This window comes from Mus musculus, chromosome 11 (assembly GCF_000001635.26).
Source record: "Mus musculus strain C57BL/6J chromosome 11, GRCm38.p6 C57BL/6J".
Lineage (NCBI taxonomy): Eukaryota > Metazoa > Chordata > Mammalia > Rodentia > Muridae > Mus > Mus musculus.
The window spans coordinates 19,994,940-20,016,518 of NC_000077.6; the positions used below are offsets into that span (position 1 = coordinate 19,994,940).

At 46.4% G+C, this 21,579-nt stretch overlaps 1 protein-coding gene across 4 annotated transcripts in view; it reads left to right on the forward strand.

The window, feature by feature from the left end:
* Spred2 (sprouty-related EVH1 domain containing 2) overlaps positions 1-21,579 on the forward strand; it is a 99,585-nt gene that overhangs the window by 70,498 nt on the left and 7,508 nt on the right. For all 4 annotated transcript variants that reach the window (NM_033523.4, XM_006514456.4, XM_006514458.4 and 1 more), the window contains exons 2-4: positions 3,181-3,358; positions 10,843-11,011; positions 13,474-13,538. In NM_033523.4, coding sequence (NP_277058.1) covers positions 3,181-3,358; positions 10,843-11,011; positions 13,474-13,538 — 412 coding nt within the window. The remainder of the gene's footprint in view (positions 1-3,180; positions 3,359-10,842; positions 11,012-13,473; positions 13,539-21,579) is intronic.

Consider the following 21,579-nt stretch of genomic DNA (forward strand, 5'->3'; position numbering starts at 1 on the left):
ACCTTGTAAGACCCTGTCTTAAAACAAAAACAATACAAAGGAATGGCTGGGTCATGGAGGTGGTAAAACCTGACTGAGTTTGATCCCCAGGACCCACGTGGTGGAAGGAGAGAACCAATTCCCACAAATTGTCCTCTGACTTTTACACGTGCAGTGTGGCACACACATAAATAAATGTAATTAAACACAAAATTTACATAGAATTTTAAAAAGTGGACTCCAGTTCAGTAGCCAAGCAGTTGCCTGGCTTGCACAAGAGCATTCAATTCCCAACACCACCCCCTACAAAAACCTATTATCATGTCTCCGTTACGCTATTGTGGTTTGTAAGCAAGTGATTATTGATACAGAGACTTTGCTAGCTTCAATTTTTAAAAGCCTATTCATATTACAGTTTCAGTCCATTGATCCTACAACCTATCGGTGGGCTAGATACCATCGTAGGTTCTGTCGTGGTGAACAGAAGTGGCCAGCTGATGGGCCTGATGGACAAATAGGTTCCAGGGCCAACAGTGTGAGGCTGGGGGCAGGGTGCCACTTACAGAAGATGTCACGAAAGAACTCTCTAATGGAGTACGTTGTGTAGAGACCAAAGTGAGGCAGAGTGTGCCTCATTGCTGTGTGCTGAGAAAGGTGAGAAATGAGAGGAGAAGAAATGGCGAGGGTGAGGTCCTGGAGCAGGAGTGTGGAGGGCCATCCTGGAAGCCATCGGAATGGGAGTGACATTTGGGAGATAAGATTTGGGCTGCTAGGACACAGGAATCAATCAGACTAACCTCTCCGATTTTGGGGAAATTAGACAGATGTGAACAGAAGATGCCAGTCATGGTACCAGTAGAGTAGCCTCAGGACAAGGTAGGGTCAGCATAGAGACCATGGGGTAATAAAAAGGGTGCCATAGAAGGGAGACCCCCCCCCCAAAGGGTGGAAAGGCCCTAGGAAGGAAGAGTTTCATCTGACATGTGCTGCTAGAAATGGCTTAGACAACTAAGCAGAGAGAGACATGTCACCATCCTGTGTTGTCTGGGTCTGGGTAGGTAGGAGGCCAGCTAGAAATGTGAAGGTGGGTGTTGTTGCCTGAGTCGGAGGGATGGGGAGTGGCTAAGCCAGTGTGACCAGAAGGTGTGATGGGGAGAGGGGAGGGGGAGGCAAGATGGGTGTGATGGGCGCGGGCAGGTCTCAACCAACCAACTGTTGGTTTTCTCAATGAAACTAAAGAACACCATCACCTTAGAGACTAACTGAAGCCATCTTGGGCAGAGGGCAATGTCACAGACTACACATGGGGCTTTGAATAAGTCCTGTGGCCATGGTGCTGAATGCAGCCGCCCCTGGAGAGGTGGGGAGTTTGGAAAGCAGGTGGGAAGAGAGTGAGCAGTAGACTCCTGGTCCTAGAGGGAAGAAGCGAGCTAGAGCCTGGAGGCCAGAACCGTGGAAGCGGGAGGTGCTGGTGTGCTTACCACTGTGTTAATGACGGCTCACACCAGAACTAGGGGAGGGAGAGTATGGAGGCAAGAGAATGAGCCTCGTCTATGAAGTAAGTTTGAGACCAACCTAAGTATCATAAGACTATCTAGAAGAAGGGGAGGAAATGAGATTTGGAGGTAATGCCCATATTGGTATTAAGGTCAGGGGTTGACCTGGTGCCCTGGGGACTGATAGCTATGGTGTGTGCATTGGAAGAGTCCCAGAACTCCTTGGGCTGAGGTGTCAGCAAAATCCACAGGGGCATTGGTAATGTAAATAGCATACATGCAGAGCACTGGCTGTTTCGCCTGACTGGTAAAGTTTAGTAACACATACCTATAGTGTCATCACTCTGAGACTGAGGCAGAAGGATCTCGAGTTCAAAGCCAGGCTAGGCTGCAGGGCAAAACCTAATTCCAGAGTAAAAGAAGGAGCTGAGGAAAGCAGGTACCCTGCTCCAAGAGTCCATGTCCCCATCTCAGATGAGGGCAAGGATGTGTTTGCCTGAGAGTGGCCACAAGGGCACCGTCCACCGAGTCTAGGTGAAGAAAGTAAATAGGACTTTTGTGAGGGACAAGATGTTGCCTGGGCGTGGGAAAGCAGTGACGTCACAGTAGCGGGTCACAGAACGTCTGGGTAATGCTGCCTTTGTGATGGGTGAGGGACAGACATGCAGGGGACAGAACGTCGCTTCTCAGGTTGTGGAGCCTGACCCGAGAGCCGAGGTGGGAAACGGTAAAGGGTGCTTCCTGTTCTTGCTTTTTTCAGCTCTTGCGTATAGCGCCTGGCATACAGAAGATGGGACTGTTTTTAATTAGGGGGAAAAAGGAGAATTACGTGCAAAGGAGACCATCGGGCTGGAGAGATGGCTCAGTGGTTAGGAGCACTGACTGCTCTGCCAGAGGTCCTGAGTTCAAATCCCAGCAACCACATGGTGGCTCACAACCATCTGTAATGGGATCCGATGTCCTCTTCTGGTGTTTCTGAAGACAGCTACAGTGTACTCATATAAAATAAAATAAATAAATGTTTTTAAAAAGTGAGAATGTGATTAATTTTGTCTTAAGCCAACAAAGAATGAAAAGAAGCTAAAGTTGGTCTTTGAGGAGGGGAAAAGTTTTTTGTTTTTTGTTTTTTTGGCAGTGGCACAGGAGAGCTTAGGGCAAAAATCATACATTTAGACTGGAAAAGAGAGCCATAAACAAAGGCCACAGATGTGTAGAGTTGAATTGAAGCCTTTCCCACCCGTGTGAGTGGTACGTGGGGACTCATGCTTTAGAAGTGGATTTTGTTTGCTAAATAGGATTCTTAGCTTCATAAAACGTTAAAGCTTGGTCAATGATTGTAAACTAGGTTTGAAAGATTTAAGTTGTAACATCCTTTTAAGTAATGGGCTTGACTTTCCGACTCCAGTGTCAGATTGTAGAGATGAATTTATTCGTTCAGTTAATACCTAACACCCAGAAGCTGGAGAATGTCAAGCCTGTGTATACATTCAAAGGCTCACAAATAAAAAAATGTATCTTTTTGAAGATGGACTTGTATACTGCATTACATGTTTTTCCTAATGTCAGGGTGGGCTCCCAGTCCGGGTTATTGTCAGGTCTATTTCTGCAGACAAGTCAAAAGAAGTGTCAGCTGGTGGCTGTCTTGCCCTGGGACACACGTTCTGCAGCTGCTAGACCGTTGTCATGCCCTTTCTTGTCGTTTTAGTGACAGCTATATTGTGCGTGTCAAGGCTGTGGTTATGACCAGAGATGACTCCAGCGGGGGATGGTTCCCACAGGAAGGAGGCGGGATCAGTCGCGTCGGCGTGTGTAAGGTCATGCACCCTGAAGGCAACGGACGAAGCGGCTTTCTCATCCATGGCGAGCGACAGAAAGACAAACTGGTAATGACAAGCACACATCGTGGTGGTTAAAATAGTGACGACTGATTCTGTACATAAGCTACAGCCCGCTTCCCTTTCCAGTACAGTCGCTTGGCATGCACCTTAGAGAGTGCATGTGGACCAGGGTATTTGACCATCTTGCTTGTGTCTCTGATTAATCAAGGTTATAACAGGTATTTAAAGCAAAAGTATGTTCTTTATTATTACAAGTCATATAATGACAAACTGTAGAGTCAGGGTTTTCCTTGTGAGATTTGGATGGTAGAAGAAAACAAGTGAGAGAGCATCGTCACCTAACCTTGGTTCCTTCTAAATAAACGTTTGTCTGCAAGATGCTGGGGCTGGGAGGTGGCCCAGAGCATAAGAGTGTTCGATGTGCAAACATGAAGAACTGAGTCAGATCCCAGTACCCACATAAGAGCATGGTGGCTGTGGCCTTTTAACCCCAGCACTGTGATTGACAGGAGCGTCCCTGGGGCTTAACAACCCACCTTAGCTCCAGGTTCAGTGAGACACTCTGAGGAGAAAGGTGAAGGGGGTGATAAAGCAGGGTACTTGATGTCGCCCTCTGATCTCCACTCACAGAAGCACACATACATGGCACACACACACAGCTTTCACGTCATAAGTAGTAAGTGGAGTGTCTTTGGTAAAGGAATATAAAAAACAGTAGCAGGACACTTCCATCAGTAACTGTGTGTGCTTATAGACAAATGTATAGGAAGTGATTCTTAGCCCAAGGGTGGCTACCATAGACTGACGGAGGAACTTAGACGGCCAGTTACATAGGTTTATGATAGGGAGGAAGGCAGACCATCCAAGTCCATAAGCATGCACTTGACCCTGAACTGCACCCCTAGTGTAAGTTAGCCTATCTCCCCTTCTTGCTTACTCTCTTGCTCAGGACTGAACCCAGGGCCTTCGTGTGGTAGGCAAGCACTTTCTCTGTAGATTGCTGTGTGTTCAAAGCCCTAAGTCTCCTTGAGATTGATTATTCTCTAAACATAGTCTTTGGAAGTATATAACAGAAATCTACAGTGACTAAAAATGTGATTGATGATATAGGCTCTCCCAAAGGAAATGCAGATGTCTCCACACTACGTTGCTATTACATTTGAGAACCTGGAATGTGCAAAGTGTGTGTAGATACGTCTTTTTTTTTTTTTTTTAACCAGCCACTTCTTAGGATTGAAGATCAAGATAAACAGATAAAGACAGAGGGGTTTGTAAATAATCACAAATCGAGTAACTGAAATGCTATTTCACACTTGGTTTGTTTCTAAGAATTCTCTCAGTATAAGCAGTGTGACCATACTATAAAGAAAATGAAGTGGCCAGGTACCTTGGTGCATGCACACCTTTAAATACCAGCTGTGGGAGGCTGAGGCAGGCAGATCTCTTTTTTTTTTTTTTTAAAGATCTATTTACTATCATATGTAAGTACACTGTAGCTGTCTTCAGACACACCAGAAGAGGGAGTCAGATCTTGTTACAGATGGTTGTGAGCCACCATGTGGTTGCTGGGATTTGAACTCTGGACCTTCGGAAGAGCAGTCGGGTGCTCTTACCCACTGAGCCATCTCACCAGCCCCCATAAATTTCTTTTTTTTTTTTTTTTTTTTTTAAGATTTATTTATTTATTATATGTAAGTACACTGTTGCTGACTTCAGACACTCCAGAAGAGGGAGTCAGATCTTGTTACGGATGGTTGTGAGCCACCATGTGGTTGCTGGGATTTGAACTCTGGACCATCGGAAGAGCAGTCGGGTGCTCTAACCCACTGAGCCATCTCACCAGCCCGGCAGATCTCTTAAGTTCAAGGCCAGCCCAGTCTGATCTACACGTGCATGTTACACACACACTCAAGTGTTTGCTCTTTTCATTATGACTGAATTATCCGTCAGTGTCCTTTGCATATTTATCTACTGGTACTATACTCTTGGTATGTGTTTTAATAATTTGTCTTTCACTGGCATTCTTCTGCAGAATTTCTGTAGAAATTGTTTCTCTTGCATCCTCCTTTGTAGTCTGAGTTAGCATGTTATTGTTACATGAAGGGTTCTGTATCCTTAGAGCCATTTTTCCTGATATTCCTCTGGCTTGTTGTAGAAAAATGTCATCTTATAGTAGTGCCCATTTCTGGCTTTTTGAGATAGTCTCTCCTGTAGCCCTAACTGGCTTTATAGCCAAGGATAACTTTGAACTCCTAATCCTCCTGACTGCACCTCCCAAAGTCTGGGATTACAGATATGTGCCACAACACCCAATTTTAAAACAGCCTTGAGACTGTCTAACCCAGCCTCTTCCTTTTAAAACTACATTTATGAACTTGTGTCTTGCCGGTGACATATACATAGTAAGTGCAAATCTCCCTTTTTATCCAAGGAGCTGACATGAAAAACGTCGGTTATATTCATGCCAGGAAGGGGGGGGGGGGGGGAGAGACTCCAAGTGGCAGACAGCATGGGCCACCTTCTCTATGTCCCTATGTCCACCTCCTGTGGCACTGTGGACCAGCCTTTGTTTCCGAGGGACATCTTCTCCCACCTTTTGGCCCACCTTCAGATTTCTCCGTCTCTCCCTCCATCCCTCTTCCTGTTCCCTTTGTAAGTATGTGACTCTGCTTCCATGCCCAGTGTACTTGAGTCACACACCTGTACCCTGCTTGTGCTTCATCTTTCTAACCCCCACTTTTTGTGTTTTGCTTCAGGAAGTTCTGATTCCTGTCCCTGCTCCCACACCATCTTCAGAAACAGTGGCATCTCTTTGGTCTCCCAGCTTCTGTAAGGCAGTAAGCCTCTGTAGAAGCTCTGAAAGAGCGCAGGTGGTTGAAGGAAGCCCTTTTAAGGGGTGGGGAGAGTATGAAGTGAGGGGACTATGGTGGATTTTGGACTAAAGCTTTGGATGGAGACTAAGTTCCCCTTAGTTCACGCAGCTGGGGTGTGCGTGAAATGCTCTTTTTCATAGGAGTGTATGAGGAGGTGATCCAAGGTACTGTGTATGTTTGTTTTAGTTATGTGTTGGAGCCTGTGAGCTACTACTGATGTGGCTTCTACATATATTCTACATACATACATATATTGGCTCACAAGTTATTAGTTGTAGAATTTATGGCAGTAGAGAAAATCGGCTTGTTCGGAGAAATCTGTAAACTAAAATTCTGTAGCCCTGTCTAGCCTGGGCTAGCCAGGCTGACCTCAGACTCGTGGTTAATTGGCCTTCCTCTGCCTTCTGGGATTAAGAAGAACCTGCGTTGGGATCATGAGTCTGTGCCACCAGACCTGGCCCCTTTTCTTATAATTGTAGATATTCTTTCTGGATTGTAGGAATCAACTCAACTAGTAGCACTTTCCCTTTTTTTTAAGACAGGGACTCGGGTAGTCCAGGCTGGCCCGAACTCTTAGGTGAGGGTGACCTTGATATTTTGATCCTCCTGCTTCCATCTCCCAAGATTACAAGCTTGCACCACTGTGCCCACTTTATTTGATGCTGGAGACCCAGGGCTTGTTGGTAAGGCATCCTTCAACTAAGCTACATCCGCAGCCCACGCACTAGGCTCCTTTCCATGAAAGCCTGCTATTTAGTCCTTCACCTTGAGTGAACGTCTTCCTCATACCTGACTGTAGCATCATGAGTTGGTTGCCTGGAGAAGAGAACATGGGGTTTTCCGGGGTTAGTCCGGTCTTCCGGATGATGACACATTTTATCCTATGGTATAAAAGAAAGATATTTCTTTTAGTTTTATTTTCTTTGTGAGTAGAAAGGTACAGTGATTGAGTTGCAGCCCCAGCCCTTTCTCCTTTGACACAAGCTCTCTTTACATAGCCATTACTGTCTTCAGACACCAACCTCCACAGTGCTAGATTACAGTCATGTGCTACCATAGCTGGTCCACACCCCCAGGACACATGTGCACACGCTCGCATCCTCCCTCCTCCCCCCCACACACACATTAAATGGCATTGTGTGTATACTCTCTCACACACATGCATGATGCCTGCACACATGACACAATGCATATTTGAAAGTCAGAGGACACGTGGCTCAGCAGAGAAGACTGGGTTCAATTTCCAACACTCACGTGGCAGTTTGTAATTCTAGTCCCAGAGGATCTAACGTGTGTGGTACACAGACATACATGCAGACAAGACACCCATACATATGAAGTGAAACAATAATAAAAACAAATTCAAAAAAGCATTTAACTATTGGCAAACTGTCAAGTTCTGATTTTTGTTTTAACTTGGAAGTTCAGATCTTATTATTAAAGGTGTGAGACTGCAGTTATTTTCTTGGAGGTGGCAAAGTTATTTTCTTTGCTCAAGAAAATCTCTACAGAATAGTCAGTCATCCTCAGTCCTTTGGCTGATCTTCTAATAAGAATGGTGACTCACAGAGAACAGATTCAGCCTGCCTCTAATCACCTAAGACACGGAGGCTGGGAGTTTGAGGTCAGCCTTAGTTATTATGGAATCCAAGGCTAACCTGGGCTACATGAGGGACCCTGTCCCAAAAGGGGGAATGGGATTATTTGTGCCTATGAAGGAGTTCAGATCACAGCTAGACATCACACTAGCCAGTTGATGGTTAGCCATCCCACGTTGACAGTTATCCTGCTTCCCAGGTCAGAAGAGGGAAGACTTAGCATCCCCAGCCTGTGAGAGCTATGCATCTGTGCAGGCCAGGGTTTCTACATTGCTGCTACCAGAGCACTATGTTACAGAAGGCTGAATATACAGAAGCTGATGTCCTGCGTATTTCCCATCATGCCATGAAATAGAGGATAAAGGGCATTCCTGAGTAAATAAAACCAGCATTGTGCTCCGTGGTGACCTTAAGCAGCACCGAGCCACCAGGCTGCCATGTTTATACTGCTGTGTGGTGGTTACACCCCCATCCCTCACCTGCAGAAATCTCCACACAAAAGGTGGCAAAAATGTTTGTATGATACTCTCTTGTCTGACTCCCAGAAAGGGAGGAGTCCAGGGTGCCACGGGCCAAACCTGGGGAACTATTTATGTGTAACAGTGTAGATGGTAGTGCTGTTTGTGAAAGGGGCCATTTGTATGAACCATGGTTGGATAAATTCACCTCTGAATAGAGGAACATCACACAGCCATTGAACCTCCTAATATGTCTGGGTTCTTTGTTTGGCTCTCTCTCTCTCTCTCTCTCTCTCTCTCTCTCTCTCTCTCTCTCTCTGGAAATCAAATATAGGACCTCTGGCATAGTAAATGTATGTTTTTCCACTGAGCTGCATAGGTGCACACATGCACAAAATCCCTGAGACATGATTTTTTAAAAATATTTCCCGTTTATGAGTGTTTTGCCATTTGCATGTGTGCCTGGTACCCATGGAGGTTAGAAGGGGGTGTCCGGTCCCCTGGGATGGGAGTTGTGAGCCACCACGAAGATGCTGGGAAACATCTCTCCAGCGCCACTCCCCCCTAGCCCCCAAGACATACATTTAAGAGAAACAGAGGACAAGTTGCAGAAGCACTTTATAGGGATGGCTGAACTGAAATTCAAACTTCTGTGTATATGTAAAGCAGGCACAAGAGGCTGGGGCTCTGCTCACGGTGACAAGTTTGAGGAGACACTGGGTAAGGAGTGAGAGAAGCAAAAGCCTGGGCTCTCTGGCATTTATCTTCATTAGCCAGCTCTAAGGCTGGGGCTGGGACGGTGTTCTCCTAGCATATGCAAAGCTATGGGTTCCATTCCTAGCCTGGCATGAGCCAGCACGGTGACACAAGCTGAAATCCCAGCATGCAGGAAGTTGTGGAAAGTCGTATTCAACTACATGGAGAGTTCAAAGCTAGTCTGGACAACCTGGGGTGGGGGTGCGGGGGGAGAAAGAAATAATAGGTTAGACAGTGATAAAGACTTTTATTTCTTTTGGTTTTTTTTTATTGGCTTTTTTTTAAAGGTTTATTTATTTATTATATGTAAGTACACTGTAGCTGTCTTCAGACACTCCAGAAGAGGGCATCAGATTTCATTACAGATGGTTGTGAGCCACCACGTGGTTGCTGGGATTTGAACTCAGGACCTTCGGAAGAGTAGTCAGCACTCTTAACCACTGAGCCGTCTTGCCAGCCCCTCTTTTGGTTTTTTTGAGACAGGGTAAGACTTTTTTTTTCCCCCGTTCAGAAAACGGGAAAATGGGAAAACTGAGTCTGTGTTGGAAAAAAAAAAAAAGTGAGGTAAAATAGTAATGATAATAACTTGAGACTTTGAATTGATTGAACCTTGTATTTAGTTTCTAAACTGGATGGCATTTGTTAATTAAAGCCTGGATTATTTGGACTTGCTCAGTTTGGAATGAGCCTGGGCTGGCATTTAGTGCTTGTGCTATTCTTAGGGAAAATGACCACAATACGCAGTTTAATCATAAATAGAACTGTGAGGGGCTGTCCCCTTTCAATACTGTGTTATAAATTTAAATTTAGTGCTGCTGTTGATAAGCCAATTGAATATTGTTATTCAAAGAATATTTAGTAGGCAGTATCATTTCTTTTTGCTTTGATTTATTCTTGAAATTTACACTGTTCTTTAATCTAGACTTACCCAAGTTTATATAAACCTTTATCCTTGCCCAGCAAAATCCCTTTGGTGTTTGTAACAGAGCTATGGGAGTAAATATGTTTGAGATTGTTACTAATGAGAACATTAAGCTGATATTTGCCTAATTGCAAAGCTTCTCTCTTCTATGATATGATATAAACTTTGGTGTCTGTCAACAAGAGTTCTGAATTAGATGGACAATTCTGTTACAATCTATGTTGCCATCTAATTATAGGATCAAGAGTAATACTCAAGAAACTATTAGAGAATATTAAAACAAGTCCTGAGTTATTGTGAGTATGGGAGAACTGTGTAGATGGCCTTGAGACGTTCTGGGGAGTGAATGTGAGCTGTTGACTTTCTTACTTAGTGGTCTTCTCGCTGTTGTTCCCGTCCTAGGTAAACAGCACTAGGTTTAATAGAAAGATCGAGTCATTCCTCAGACTCAGTTGTTAGGAACATGGAGTTGTGCTGACAATCCTAATGTTCAGTTAGTAATAATACCACCAGAGGAGAGCTGCAGGGACTAAACACTTTGCAAGACACAGGGAATGGGCTTGGTGACTAATGGTGCAGGGGACAGAGAAGCAGGAGGCGAATATAACCACAGGAGTTCTGAGCCAGGGAGAATGAGCAGACAAGGGCTGGTGTTGCCAGATAGGAGAAAATCGGGAGAGATGAACTCTTCCCGGCTTGTTGTATTGATTGACGCGGGGAGACAGACACCCATGGGGACAGACCTCCCAGCACTGTGGGGGCAGGAGGAAGAGGAGTGGTGTCCCTGGGGATGAGTCCAGGTGGAGAGGTGCACACATGGAGACCAGGGTCTGTTGCCATCAGTGTTGGTTCCCCATTGGGTTCACAACCGGCACCATTACAGCTGTCACATGAGTAACCAGCCTGTGTTTCAATCCTTTAGGTGGTATTGGAATGCTATGTCAGAAAGGACTTGGTCTACACCAAAGCCAATCCGACGTTTCATCATTGGAAGGTTGATAACAGGAAGTTTGGACTTACTTTCCAAAGTCCTGCAGATGCACGAGCCTTTGACAGGGGCGTGAGAAAAGCCATTGAAGACCTTATAGAAGGTACTGAATTTGCTGTCACTTAGTGGGACTGTGGATTGTTCCAGATTACTTTCCATTCAACAGTCTGCCATCTTGTATCTGTGGCTTGTTTGAAGGAGGGTTTGGGGTCATTAGAAGGTCATCAGATGACAACACTTTCCAAGCGCACCAAGTGAGCAGTTGTGGGGTAGCCTCGCTGGCTGAGAGTGTACTAAGCAGCTCTGGGTCTCCACATGGATGGGCTTCACCCATTTCACCTGTGGCGTGGAACACAGGGCTATAGCTGCTTTGGGATATTTACTGTGTCATGTAAGTAGCTAGTCTGTAACATGAAGGGCTCCATTAGAAGAATGTTATCCAGAGCTGGATAAAGTACTGGGTGTTAAGGCACACATCTTTAGTTCCAGCTTTCAGTGAGCAGAGACAGGAAAATCTATCGCTTGAGTTTGAGGCCAGTCTAGTATACATAGTAAGTTCCAGGGCAGCCAGGGCTACATAGAGAAACCCTGTCTTAAAAAAAGCAAACGGGAAAGTGTGAAGTGAAACCCGGAGATGGTTCACCTGGTCAAAGCATGATGTGCAGGTCTGACGATTGAATTCCATCCCTGGAGTCTGCAGAGGAGCGTCTCCCATAACTCGTCTCCTCACCTCCACACACAGGCACTGTAGAGACATGATAATAGTAAATAAGGTAGAAGTTAAGAAAAGTAAAACAGAAAGTGCTTTTAAAATAGACTTAGAGTTCAATAGCAGCCTCCAGCCATTACTAACAATAAAGAATTATTTCATACAGGAGAAGTACTTTTTAAGAGGGAAAGCATCTTATTAGTGAATTTCTAATGGTGATTAGATGATAATGAAACAGGGCTGGAGAGAAGGCTCAGTAGGGAAAAGCACTTGCTCTTCATCCGGAGTACCCAGGTTCGAGTCCCGGCACTGATGGTTCATGACCATCTGTTACTCTAGTTTTGGGGGATTGTCTTCTGGCTTCTGGGGTCACCAAACACACAGTTAGTAGTTAGTGCACAAACATAGACATACGCAAAGCCCTTTATCCATAACCACACACAAGCTTTAAGGAAAGAAAAAAGTGAAACCCTGATATCATGAAATGGTAATTCCGTCTCTTTTCAGCTGAGACCACAGGTCACGCTGCTAAAAGGAGAAAGGGCTGTTTATGCCTGGAGCGAAGGCTCCGTGCAGGCTGTGCTCCAGGGCCCCAGGCGGGGAGGGCCTTAGGCCACAAGCATTCAGATTTTTCTGCACAAATCTGGATTCAAGGTGCAGGGACCCCGAGGCATGGGGACACCAGAGTCAGAATTGGAAGAAATGATCTCCAAAGCTGTTGCCTTTGCTTAGGAAATGAGATGTGAGCTAGGGAGATGGCTTAGTGGGTGAAGGTGCTTGCCGCCAAGCCTGACAACCTGAGGTTGACTCCTGGGATCCGTGTAGGAGAAAGAAAGGACCGACCCCACAAACTGTCCTCTAACCACAAGGTGCCATGGCCTTTTTGTTCTCATGTGCTAGTTTGTACACACACACACAATTTTATACTTTTTATAAAGACTAAGTTTCTCTTTAGGTGTAGATGTATCTATTGAACAGACCCCCACATTATCATCTCCGGCTAGTGGGAGAAGGGGATAGGTATAGCTATTAGATTGACACCCTCCCCCCCCCACATTATTGGCTCCTGTCAGTGGGAGAAGGGGGGCAGGGAAGTTGCTGTACTGATTTGCATTCTAGATAAAGAGATGATCGAGAAAGTTGAATTTGAATCAGCAGATCATTTCATGATGTGATTAGCTGGGTTTTCTAGCAGAAACCTTAATTTTGACCTGGAAAAGCAAAGCTGGGTGGCGGGAAGCACAACCCGGTTCCCACGATGTGGCCAGCGACAGAGCAGTGTCTGAATCCAGAACCAGGGTGAGCTGGTCGGTCAGGATGTCCTTATCAGTAGGAATTTCCTCATCAAGGAAACAAAGCCCTGCTTTGCCTAGGCAGTCAGGACTAAGTGAGAGGTCTTTAGCCTTTCCCCTGCTCTGCTGGGACTTGGTCTTCAGTGGAGTGGACAGGCTCTCCTCACCTACTCCGTTGTGTTTCTTCTCCAGCCTCTGTGCTGGGAACCACAGCAGGCAAAGTTAGTTTAGGGAGCATCATGGCTAGAGCCAAGAGGAACAAATCACAGCCTTACGTTCCCATGGATTATACATTGTGGCCCATAGACTGAAAAGTAAGCTGGGGACAGCTCAGTGGTAGGAAGGGAGTACATGAGGCTCTGGGGTCCATCGCTGCTACTGCCATCTTTTAAAAGGCTGTGGATGTGACTCTGATAGATGCCCTACCTAGCATGCATGGGTTGGGCTCGGTCCTCAGCACTAAAGGACAGGAAAACCTGCCTGCCACCACACTTACCGCTTTTTAAATGATCGAGGTCAAGTATCCACAGCTTGATTGATTTCATTACGTTCCTGTCTTTTCAGGTTCAACGACCTCCTCTTCCACTCTCCATAACGAAGCTGAGCTCGGAGACGATGACGTTTTCACGGTGAGTTTCCTCCGCCCTTTGGTTCTCATTAGGTGATGACTATCGGAGAAGTTTTGCGTTGTGGCATTTGCAGTTGCTGTGTGGCTGCTGTTACAGACCACTCTGTCATTCCACCTTTTCATGTTCTGGTCTTGACCCCCTCGCTCATACTTGCAGTTATGTGGTCTACCATGCTCCCGGCACTCTCGGGGCATCTCCTCGGGTTTGCCCAGGACAGCCCAGGCAGACCAGGATAGTTGGCCTCTCTCCGTGCAGTCTTCTGCAAACACACTTGCTGAAAGGAAAGCCAGGGGGGTGCGGGGGGGGGGGGGTGCGGGGGGGGCACACATGTACTAGCAGGTGAGTCCGCGTACTGACATGGAAAGCCTGATGTAGCTAACGACCAGGACAGAATAATTACTCCCCTTCCTTTTCCATGGAAGTCCTGTGCTCTGAAGATGGTTGTTTGCTCGTCCCCTGTGCTTGCAGTGGATGCTAAGCATCTCCTTGGCCCACAGTGAGATGGGCATTGTTGTGACCCAGCAGGCGGACACATCCATGGATCCAGAGGGCTCACCTACATGCTATACTTTCTGGTCTCGTCCTATTTCATTTCCTGTTTGGGTGTTTGTTTGTTTTTGGTGAAAAATCTAAAGCATGGAATAGTGCCTCCTTGCACACAGCACCTAGATTCAGCAGGCCTGTCACCCGGCACACTGGCTCCATCTGTACCTGTTAGCTCTACTCCTGTGTGTGACTCTGCCTAAGTAAAGTGTCCTAACAAAGGCAGCTCATGGACAGCGGGTCACTCTGACTCACAGGTTATGGGTGGTACAGGCCACTGTAGCAGGAAAGTCATGTGACAGGCTTGAGGCAGGGGTCACATTGCATCTGAGAGAGAAACAGAGGCAGAACCATGGATGCTGCTGCTCAGCTGACTTCAGACTGGGAAGGATGCTTCCCACGTGTAGGGTGGATCGTCCTATTCGTTAACATAGTGAATAACGCCTCACACACACAGCCAGGTACAGTCATTCTCTTAGCCTGTTAGGGTGACATTCAGTATGTTACTTTTAAATTGTATTTGTTACTGTGTTTCTATCTGTAAGGTGGGCATGGGTGCCAAAGTGTCTGTGTGGATCCTGTTTTTTCCCTCTACCTTAGGTGGGGTCTGAGGGATCAAACCTGGATCTCTAGATTTGCATGTCAAGCACTTCTCTGGCAGACTGTCATCTCACAGGCCAACAATGAGTCTTAATCACAAGAGTGCCAAACATGCATCTACACAGGGCCCATGTACACACAGAAATTTTTTACTGATCCAGTTAAATGTAAACTCTCCTATTCTCTGACTTACTTGGTTGATTTTTATGTATGTATATTTGTCTGTGTATATGTGTGTGCATGGACTCTACATGTATTTGCGTGCCCTTGAATGCCAGAAGAAGAGACCCTGCCTCCTGGAGCTATAGTTATAATGGTTGGTAGCCATCCGATGTGGATGCAGGGAACCAAACTCCCACCCTCTGGAAGAGCGTACTTACCCACTGAACCATCCCTCTAGCCTATCTTTATCTCGCATCCTTTTAAAAAATGATATTAAAGAACATCCACAGAGGTCAATGTTAGGGTGACCAGTCTATTCTGATAGTAGTCATTAGACATCTGTCTAAACCAACAGAATATATATAACAGCCATTCTGGGCCATAAGGAAAACTGAGATCAAGGGGATAACATGCTGGTGTGGTTCACTGACTTTGTAGTGGGGATTTTGTTTTTGTATTTTGGGTTGGTTGGTGGTTGGTTGGTTGGTTGGTTGGTGGTTGGTTGGTTGGTTGGTTGGTGGTTGGTTGGTTGGTGGTTGGTTGGTTGGTTGGTTGGTTGGTTGGTGGTTGGTTGGTTGGTGGTTGGTTGGTGGGTGGGTGGGTGGGTGGTTGGTTGGTTGGTGGTTGGTTGGTTGGTGGGTGGGTGGGTGGTTGGTTGGTGGGTGGGTGGTTGGTTGGTTGGTTGGTGGTTGGTTGGTTGGTTGGTTGGTTGGTTTTGAGAAAGGGTTTTACTGTGTAGCCCTGGCTGACCTGGAACTTGCTTTGTAGTCTAGGCTGGCCTTAAACTCATAGAGATCCAGCTGTCTCTCCTCTGCCTCCTAGTGCTGGGATTAATTGAGGACACCAGCACACCTGGACAGTTTACTGATGTTGAACAACACAGTCTGGTGGGCTAATAGAAGAAGCTGCATAGTTTGGGGCAGAGAATATATAGGGAATCCAAGTACCTGTAAGTCAGTTTTGTCCATAAACCTAAAAGAAAAAGTTGGATGATAGTATTTAAATGTAACAAGGCCTCATCTACACTACACAAGGACAGCACTGGTTTCCTAATGGTGTCTGTCTCCTTTATAATTACCCAATTGTTCTAAGACTCCCTTTTATAAGGTGTTCTTTGTTTTAACTTCACATTTTAAAATATTGGGAGTCGTTGGTTAAATTTGTTTCTCCACATTTATGCTTTATGGCCATCAGTGGGAGAGACATTGCTTTGGGACTATATAGATGTGTGAGGGAAGGCACCAGTGGTCACAGCCAACATCAGGGTGTACAGAATTGAGTTTGTCCTACAAGAAGCCTAAGATGGGCAGAGGGAAGACTGCAGAAAGTAGTCCAGTCTACACAGAAGGCAAGGGCTCAAAAAACTCCTCACCATGACTGGTGGCTGGACAGGACGTCAGTGACGGTTACACAGCATTCTGGTAAAGGACCTAGTCTAGGGAGCTCTGGGTCCAAAGACTGAGGCAGGAGTGTGTGCTGTGGAGCATCATGTGGAGCAGGGCTGGTGGCTGTGGCGCTACACAGCTTCCTCTAGTGCTCCAAGCAGAACCTCTCACAGTTGGCAGCTTGCTTACATCTGTTCTTTTGTCACGTTTGGGGAGACAGACAACAGCAGGCAGGTTAAAGGTGGTTTCCTGTGCTCTAGAGCAAAATTGTAATTCGCAGCTGCTTCCCAGCTACCTGCCAGAAGTGATTTATAGGCGAAGGCGAGGGTGGGAAGGGAAGGGTGACAGATGCCAGAATCGGCTCCATTTGTCCTTTAAGCTGCAGGGATTCACACACTGCTCTGGGGAAAGACTAACTCCAGAGAAGGGCACCCGTGACAGATTGCATTCCGTGTAGACCTGGTTTATGGGGTCACTTGCCTATTTGCAAACATGGGCCTATTTATAACAGGCCCATCTTTATGCCAAGGCTGTTGACTGTAGAAAGATGGGAGAGTGGTAGAGCTAACATGCTAGAGTCCCGTTTACTGCCGAGCTCACTGTAGCTACACATTCTGTCCCAAGGCAGTAATGGCATCTGAAGTGTGAGCCAGGGAAACGAGCGTCGCTTTACAGCCCTAGTAGTCGGCTGCTTGCCAAGGAGGTGTATTGTTCTGGAACACTTTTTGGAAGACAAATGGGGTTCTTATCAGAACGGGTGTAAATACTGCTAAGCATCCCCGCTCTTCTGATTGCTGAGAGTTAGGCCTTTTTTTCAGAGGTGACCATATTCATTTGGGAACCCCTCGCAGTTACAACTGGAAAGTTCAAGCATGCATGTTTTCTGTCTCTGCCACTGGGGCCAGAGGCTTCCTTGGTTCTCAGCGTTCCTTGGGACTTGGGGGACACAAGCAGCTATGGACACTGTGGGTACACATTGCTTACCTTACACACCGGAGACACCAGTTGGAGTGTGTCTCCCACCCCGCCAAGTATTCACATGTTACTGCTTACGATGGAAGTGTTGGGAGTTGGTGGAATGTTTGGGAAATACGGCCTGGTAGGAGGCTGAGGCTGCCCTCAGAAGACACTGGTGCTGTTCTTGTGAGACCATGGTTGGTCTCTACCATTATAATCTTCAAAGGTGGGGGCCTCACCAGAGCCCACCCAGCGTGATTTTGAACTATGAGTTAAAGATTGCTTTATAAAACAGCCAGCCTCAGGTACTCTGTTTTAGCAACAGAAGATAGTCAAAGACATGGAATAGACCTAGACAAAGGAGCACACACCTAGCTGCCCTTCCTGTGGAGGGGTCATGTGGCCTTGTGGGCTCACAGCGCATTGACCTGACTGCCCAAACACTTTGCCGACTGTCAGACGTATCCTTGGAACCAGCCTGTCCTTTTCACTCCTCAAAATGAGAACCATGTTGTCTTCCCACAGGAGGATAACTGCTTGTGCGTATTGTTGACGATTGCCAACGTTGTTGTCTGCTCTCCCTGCCCTCCCAGTCTCCCCTCTGTTTTAAGCCTGTATTCAAACCTGTGCCTGTCCATGGCTTTCCCGTCAGAGGCCTCACCAAAAACTCTTGACTAACTGCTGCTGCTGTCTATGGAGTTCTGTCATTTGTTCTAATTCTTGGATTTTTTTTTTTAACTTTGTGTGTGTGTATACACACATATGCGTGCATATGAATGTGCACTCGCAGATGGCGGGAATCAGAGACAACTTGTGCGACTCAGTTCTCTACCACCATATGTGTTCCAGGGATCCAACTATGGCAGCAAGCACCTTTATGTACTGAGCCATATAAAGAATTGAAAACAACAGCTCCCTGGCCGAGTACTCACTCCCTAGTTTGTGTGAGGGCCTGACTTCTTTCTCCAGCCATGCCAAACAGCAAAAAGGCTAGCTATAGCTAACATTTGGTGATAGCATTGCTAAAAGTCAACTTTTCTTTTTGTCCCTTCGGAGGGTGTATCCTTTGTCACTTCCCATCTGAGAAACTTGTATTCAGCCGGCTCTGCTGAAGTCACTTTTGTGGCATTGTGGCAACTGGCCAGTCTTGAGGAAGCCGGTCTAAGCTTGGGCTACCAACTTGAACACATTCATTGGGTTTGTCTCCAGCTGATTTCCTCCTGGACCCCTGTAGCTCAGGGCTCAGAGACAAAGGGGTTTGGAGCCATCGAAGAAGAGATGGGTGATAAGAGAAAATCTGGGAGTTTTTATAAGCTGTTGGTCATAGCGTTTACCACAGCTGAAGGACAATAGTTAATACCAAAGTCGGCACATGGGCCTGAGTGTGCAGTGTTTTGGAGGAATGTGGAAGACTTTGGGACTTTGGACTAGAGAAGTTGGTTGGTTGCTCTAGGCAAAGCTGTTGGGCCATCCCAGTAGGAGCTTGAAAGACAGCAGTGCTGAGAGCAGTGGAGGTGGTGGAACTTTGGAAGTTGAACTAAATGCATTTTACATTATGATATGGCCATGAGTTATGGGGGAGGGGGAGAGGGGTTGTGGAATGGATTGGTTTGAATGAGATGTCCCCCATAAGTCTGGGTCCCCAGTTGCTGGGAATTTTGTCTTAGGAGGTGTGGCTTTGCCAGGAAACACGTCACTGGAAGTTGGCCTCCGAGGCTTGAGAGACCCTCAGACTTGCTCTGTTTCCTGCTTTTCAGTTGAAAGATGAACTCTAAAGTGTTCTTGTTTTTTTATGTTACCTGATCTTGGTGTAGTGTCACAGCTGTAGAAAAGTAGCTAATTCAGACATTTTATACCTTGCTTCATTTTTTTTTTTATTAAAGTAACCTTGCCGCTGGGTGTGGTGGCCCTTAATCCAGGCACTCCACAGGCAGAGGCAGGCTGATTTCTGAGTTCGAGGCCAGCTGGTCTACAAAGTTACAAAGTGAGCTCCAGGACAGCCAGGGCTACACAGAGAAACCCTGTCTTGAAAAAACCAAAAAAAAAAAAAAAGTAACCTCAAAGATTTTACCCACATTTTATAGATGTGAAAACTGGAGTTAAGAGACCACCTTGACTAAGATCTTAAACCTTCTAATTTGCAGAGAGAGCATCACACCAGCCCAGTCTACCCGAGCAGAAAAGACCCTACTACCCTTTACTACCCTTAACAGAGCCCTCCACTGTGTTTCTGCTGGCCAGTGTCTCATGTTAGGCACACACTTCCTGTTGTTTTGTCTTTTGTAGGCTCTACAAGTCCTTTTTTTTGAGACAGGGTTTCTCTGTATAGCCCTGGCTGTCCTGGAACTCACTGTGTAGACCAGGCTGGCCTCGAACTCAGAAATCCGCCTGCCTCTGCCTCCCAAGTGCTGGGATTAAAGGCGTGCGCCACCACGCCCAGCTTACAAGTCTTGATTAGACATCCTTTTACTAAACGGTATTGTCATTGTGTCAGTGGCTGGCACACGGGGGTAAGATTGTTTCTGAAGTTACACGTGCAGGTCACTAGGGCTGTGTGCCTGCTCCGTTGAGGATTCTGCTATGCCTAGTCCCCAGCCAGGGGCATTAATGAATTAGCTCTAACCCTGCTGCTGTCTCTGCCGGCTGGGAAACCTGCTGCTAAAGCTGCCTCGGGTCCCAGGCTCAGAGTAATTAGAGCTTCACTTTTGGTCTTCTTAGGTACAGAGCATCTATGTTAGTTCACCCAAGAGCAAGGCAGATGAGAAACAATCTTGATTGGGGCTGGAGAGATGACTCATCGGTTAAGAGCAGTGACTGCTTTTCCAGAGGTCCTGAGTTCAGTTCCCAGCAACCACATGGTGGCTCACAACCATCTGATGCCCTCTTCTGGTGTGTCTAAAGACAGCTATGGTATACTCCCATGTAGAAAATAAATAATTCTTTTAGAAGGAAGGAAGGAAGCAAGCAAGAAAGAAAGAAACAAAGCCAGCCAGCCAGCCTTGATTCTTGATTGATGGTCAGGTCTTGAAGTTAACAGTAGCACGAGTCACTGAAATACTTTAGGGTCTTGCCCTCTTAGGTGTGTGTGAATGCTTTGTATGGTACTTTCTCTTTATTCCAGCAACCACAGGGTAATAGGTGACGCTGTTCAGAGGTATATGCCCGTCACATTGCCACTTTACAAGATCCATCTAATAGGATAGACTGGAAGTAATTTGTGCCTTCATCATCTCTCTTGCCCTGCGTCTGCTCTAGTTTCCGTCCTCCTGTTGTGGTAAACGCCATGTGTATAAACTCTGTGTGTAAACACCATGAACAGAAAGCGGCTGAGAGGATCCAGAGATCACAGCCCATCACTGAGGGAAATCGGGGGAGTGCAAGCAAGAATTTGAACCCGAAACCACAGAGAAATACATACTGTCTGCTGGCTTGCTCACAGGCTCACCTGCCCAGGGAACATGGTCACCCACAGTGGGTTGAGCCCTCCTGTGCCAGTTAACAATCCCCGAAATTCCTGGCCATTAAAGCTGACTGGAACACTCCACCCTTGTCAACCTGACACACAAACCTGTTGCTCTAAACTGTCACTTTGTCTTAAGATCTTCTTGTGTTAGTATCAAAATATAACATCTCTTAACTCAAGCCGGGGCGTGGTGGCGCACGCCTTTAATCCCAGCACTTGGGAGGCAGAGGCAGGCGGATTTCTGAGTTCGAGGCCAGCTTGGTCTACAAAGTGAGTTCCAGGACAGCCAAGGCTACAGGTTCCGAGAGACCCTGTCTCGGGGGAAAAAAAAATTTGAGTTAGGAAAAAAAAAAATCTCTTAACTCCTGTAAAACTGAAAATAAGTTTCTTACTTATTCCAGAAGGGAAGAACCAGGGCATAAAAATAATTAGTTTTAAAAATAAAAACAACCAGCAGTGTAAGTCAGAAATCCTGTAGCTTGCCTCTAGCATCAGGAACTTAGCCATTGTGTAGTCTTCTGGCTCCAGCAGACTTAGGGAGTGCTGTTTCTCCAGCTCTGCTATGGGACAAGCACAGCTTCAACCAGTACTACCTAGACAACGCTCATATACTGTTTGTCAAGTCCTGTTCCAAGTGCAGAATACAGCCTGCCTCCCGTGACCAGCTCTGGGGGCACTTGTTCTGAAGAAGTAGGGTTTGGGGTGGGGGTGGGGGTTGTTGTTTTGAGACAGGGTTTTTCTGTGCGGCCTTGGCTGTCCTGGAACTCAATCAGAAGGACCATGCTAGCCTTGAACTCACTGAGATCTGCTGGGACTAAATGCATGCACCAGCAGCACCCAGCTAACAAATAGTTTTCTCTCAGTCATCAGGCTGCCTTCTCGGCCCCAGCTTGACCGGCACCCCGGTGAGCACAGGCTCACCTCAGTAGTG